General features: G+C 60.7%; 1 protein-coding gene across 1 annotated transcript; it reads left to right on the top strand.

Annotated features, from left to right (window-relative positions):
* Window positions 1-726: 726 nt before the first annotated feature.
* Window positions 727-2,121, top strand: J7T55_003667 (uncharacterized protein; the record flags this gene model as incomplete). The annotated part of the gene is made up of 1 exon (XM_053143002.1): window positions 727-2,121. The coding sequence occupies one exon, from the start codon at window positions 727-729 to the stop codon at window positions 2,119-2,121; it is 1,395 nt and encodes a 464-aa protein (XP_052993916.1).
* Between the last annotated feature and the right edge of the window lie 364 nt (window positions 2,122-2,485).

Genomic DNA, 2,485 nt, shown 5'->3' with positions numbered 1-2,485 from the left:
CACCCTACCCTGCTTGTCATCCCACGCTTCTCCTGCTGCTGGTGGTGCAGCTGGTACTGCTTTTGCTGGCTTTTTTATTTTCTTTTGCCAGCTACGTACCCCCTTACCCTACCCTCCTCTGCTGCATGCTCTCCTTGACCGCCTCACCGCCTCGCCTCGCCTCGCCCTGCCCTTTGCCCTCCATCAACCTGCGTCAACGCCCGGGCAACCAGCTCACGCTCCCAAGTCGCATCATTGGAATGCGCAGTGAGACACATGGGTTCTGGCACCCGGAACCTGCCCTATTGCCTTGCTTCTCGCTGACGTGCACCTCCTTCAAACTGCGTCGCTGCGGTCATGGAAATTGTTCCGGAGTTTCTCTGGCATATCCCCCTTGCGACTAATAAGACGGCATCCAAACCTTATATCCGTCTGTCTGACATCTGACGCCCCTTCGACTTGATTACCAAACTCCACACACACACCAGACACCTCACACCTCACTACACCCTCCACTACACTCCATCCTTTTCTTAAATACCCACGTCGTTGTCCTCTGCTGGCCGCTCTGTTCTCGCTCTTTAGCGCCTTGCCTGACTCGACTGTCCTCTCCTTATCCCCCTCTTGTCGTCTTTGTTTCTCGCGGCATGGTCCGCATGCCTGGCTAGACTCAACATCATGATATTAATATCCGGTGTCCAGTTATGTCTGGCGCACTACTGTGATGTCCACGGCCCCACTCCGTTGATGGTCACCGAGGGCCTGCCCGTCCCATGCAGCGCATGCTATGACGAGGCCCCCTATGCGAACAGCGACCGGCCACGTTCCAGCGCCAGCACCCCAACGTCCACCATCCACTCTGGCGCCGCCATCACCGAGGCCCTAAGGAGGCTCGACATCGACAGCAAACGCAGCTCGTCCACGCCTGCTTCCGAGCAGGACCCGCCCGTCAACCGTTCTGCCCTCCGCCGCGCAACCCAGATCGCATCTGCCTCGGCGGTAGACACGCCACCGGTCAGCCCTAGGTACACGTCAGACTCGCCACAAACGGGAGCATCGCACGCGCGCCGTGAGTCAAGTTACAGGAGGACATATGACGAGACTGTCATGCGCCGGGCCGGTCCATGCGATAACTGCGCCCTCACCCTGCCCAAACGGCAAGAGAGCAGGTCAAAAGAAGGGGAGGCGGACACGGGGCCAACGTTGCGCACAAGAGCACCTTACGCTCGCGTGTACGGCAATGGCGTGCCAGGAGACGCTTCACCACCCAATTCCACCTCCACAGTCTCTGATGATGACGATGTGCCGCCGCGGAGACCAAACCATCGCAGGACAGGAACCGTCACGTCGATCACATCCCGGTCGAGCGCAAGCTCATCCTCCCCGGCGAACGGCCACACCCACTACCTGGACTACACCTCGACGCACGAGCCCGTGGTCCCGTCCTCCTTCTCCATCGTCCGCGCATCCTGCATCCGGACCCTGTCCTTCGAGACCCTACCGCGCGGCACAGCGACCAACACAGGCAACACGCCGACGGCCTCGCCCTCGACGCCAGGCTTCGTGACGACGCACAGCCCCGGCGCGGCCGCCTCGGGCGGGCCCATCTTCTTCGGCGACCCGGGCGCGGGGTACACGACGGCGTACATCTTCCGGATCCCGGACGTGCACGCGCGGGGCCACAAGCGCGTCTACGCCTTCCTGGCGCTGTCGACGCACCGCGAGCGCCTGGCCATGAAGACCTTCACCTTCATCTCCAACGCCTTCCGCGAGCTGGCCGCCTGGATCCAGGGGCTCGCCGAGGCAGAGGCAGAGCGCTACGCCAACGACTCGAGCGCCGCCAGCAGCCCGCTGTCGGCCGGCGGCGCCGCCATGTACGGCGGTGGTGGCATGCACGCGCAGCAGCAGCAGCAGCACCCATCGCAGAGCCAGCCTGAAAACGGCAACATGACGGGCAGCGGGTTCCTGTCCGGCGGCATGGGCGGGCTTTCGCGGCGCATGGGCGGCGGGTACGGCGGCGGCGGCGTCAACCTCAAGGCGCGCGGCCTAGCTGAGCTGGTGGGCCTGCCCGACTTCTTCATCGAGCTGCACTCGCGGTTCGTGAGGCTGCTACTAGAGCTAGGCGTCGTGCTGAGCTCGTGATTTTTTTCTTGCTGGCGGTAGCGTGTACGATTGTGGGTTATATTTTTTGTTGTACGATATGGTGTCAGAAACAGCGGGCAGTGTGAGAGAAGGGGGGCTGCATGATTCTCTTCCTACCCCCTTCCTCGGCCGCCATGCCATTATTTTCTCCCTCGGTAAGGGGGCAAGGGAAAAGACTAGCGAAAGCGATTGGGGAAAACTTTTTGTCCTTTCTTTTTCTTCTTCCGGGGCGCAAAGCGAGGCGTTTTGTTTTTCTTTTCCCCCCCGGAACTCGGTCAAGATGGGAAATGTGTATCAGATGGGAAATGGGAACTGTACAAAAAAGAGGAGGATATACCAAAATTTTTCTAACTAGACGGAGGAA

Source organism: Diaporthe amygdali, assembly GCF_026229845.1.
Source record: "Diaporthe amygdali strain CAA958 chromosome Unknown NODE_13_length_1014660_cov_65_381101, whole genome shotgun sequence".
NCBI classification, from domain to species: domain Eukaryota; kingdom Fungi; phylum Ascomycota; class Sordariomycetes; order Diaporthales; family Diaporthaceae; genus Diaporthe; species Diaporthe amygdali.
Note: the sequence above shows the minus strand (reverse complement) of the source record. Positions and strands in the feature narration are given on the sequence as shown.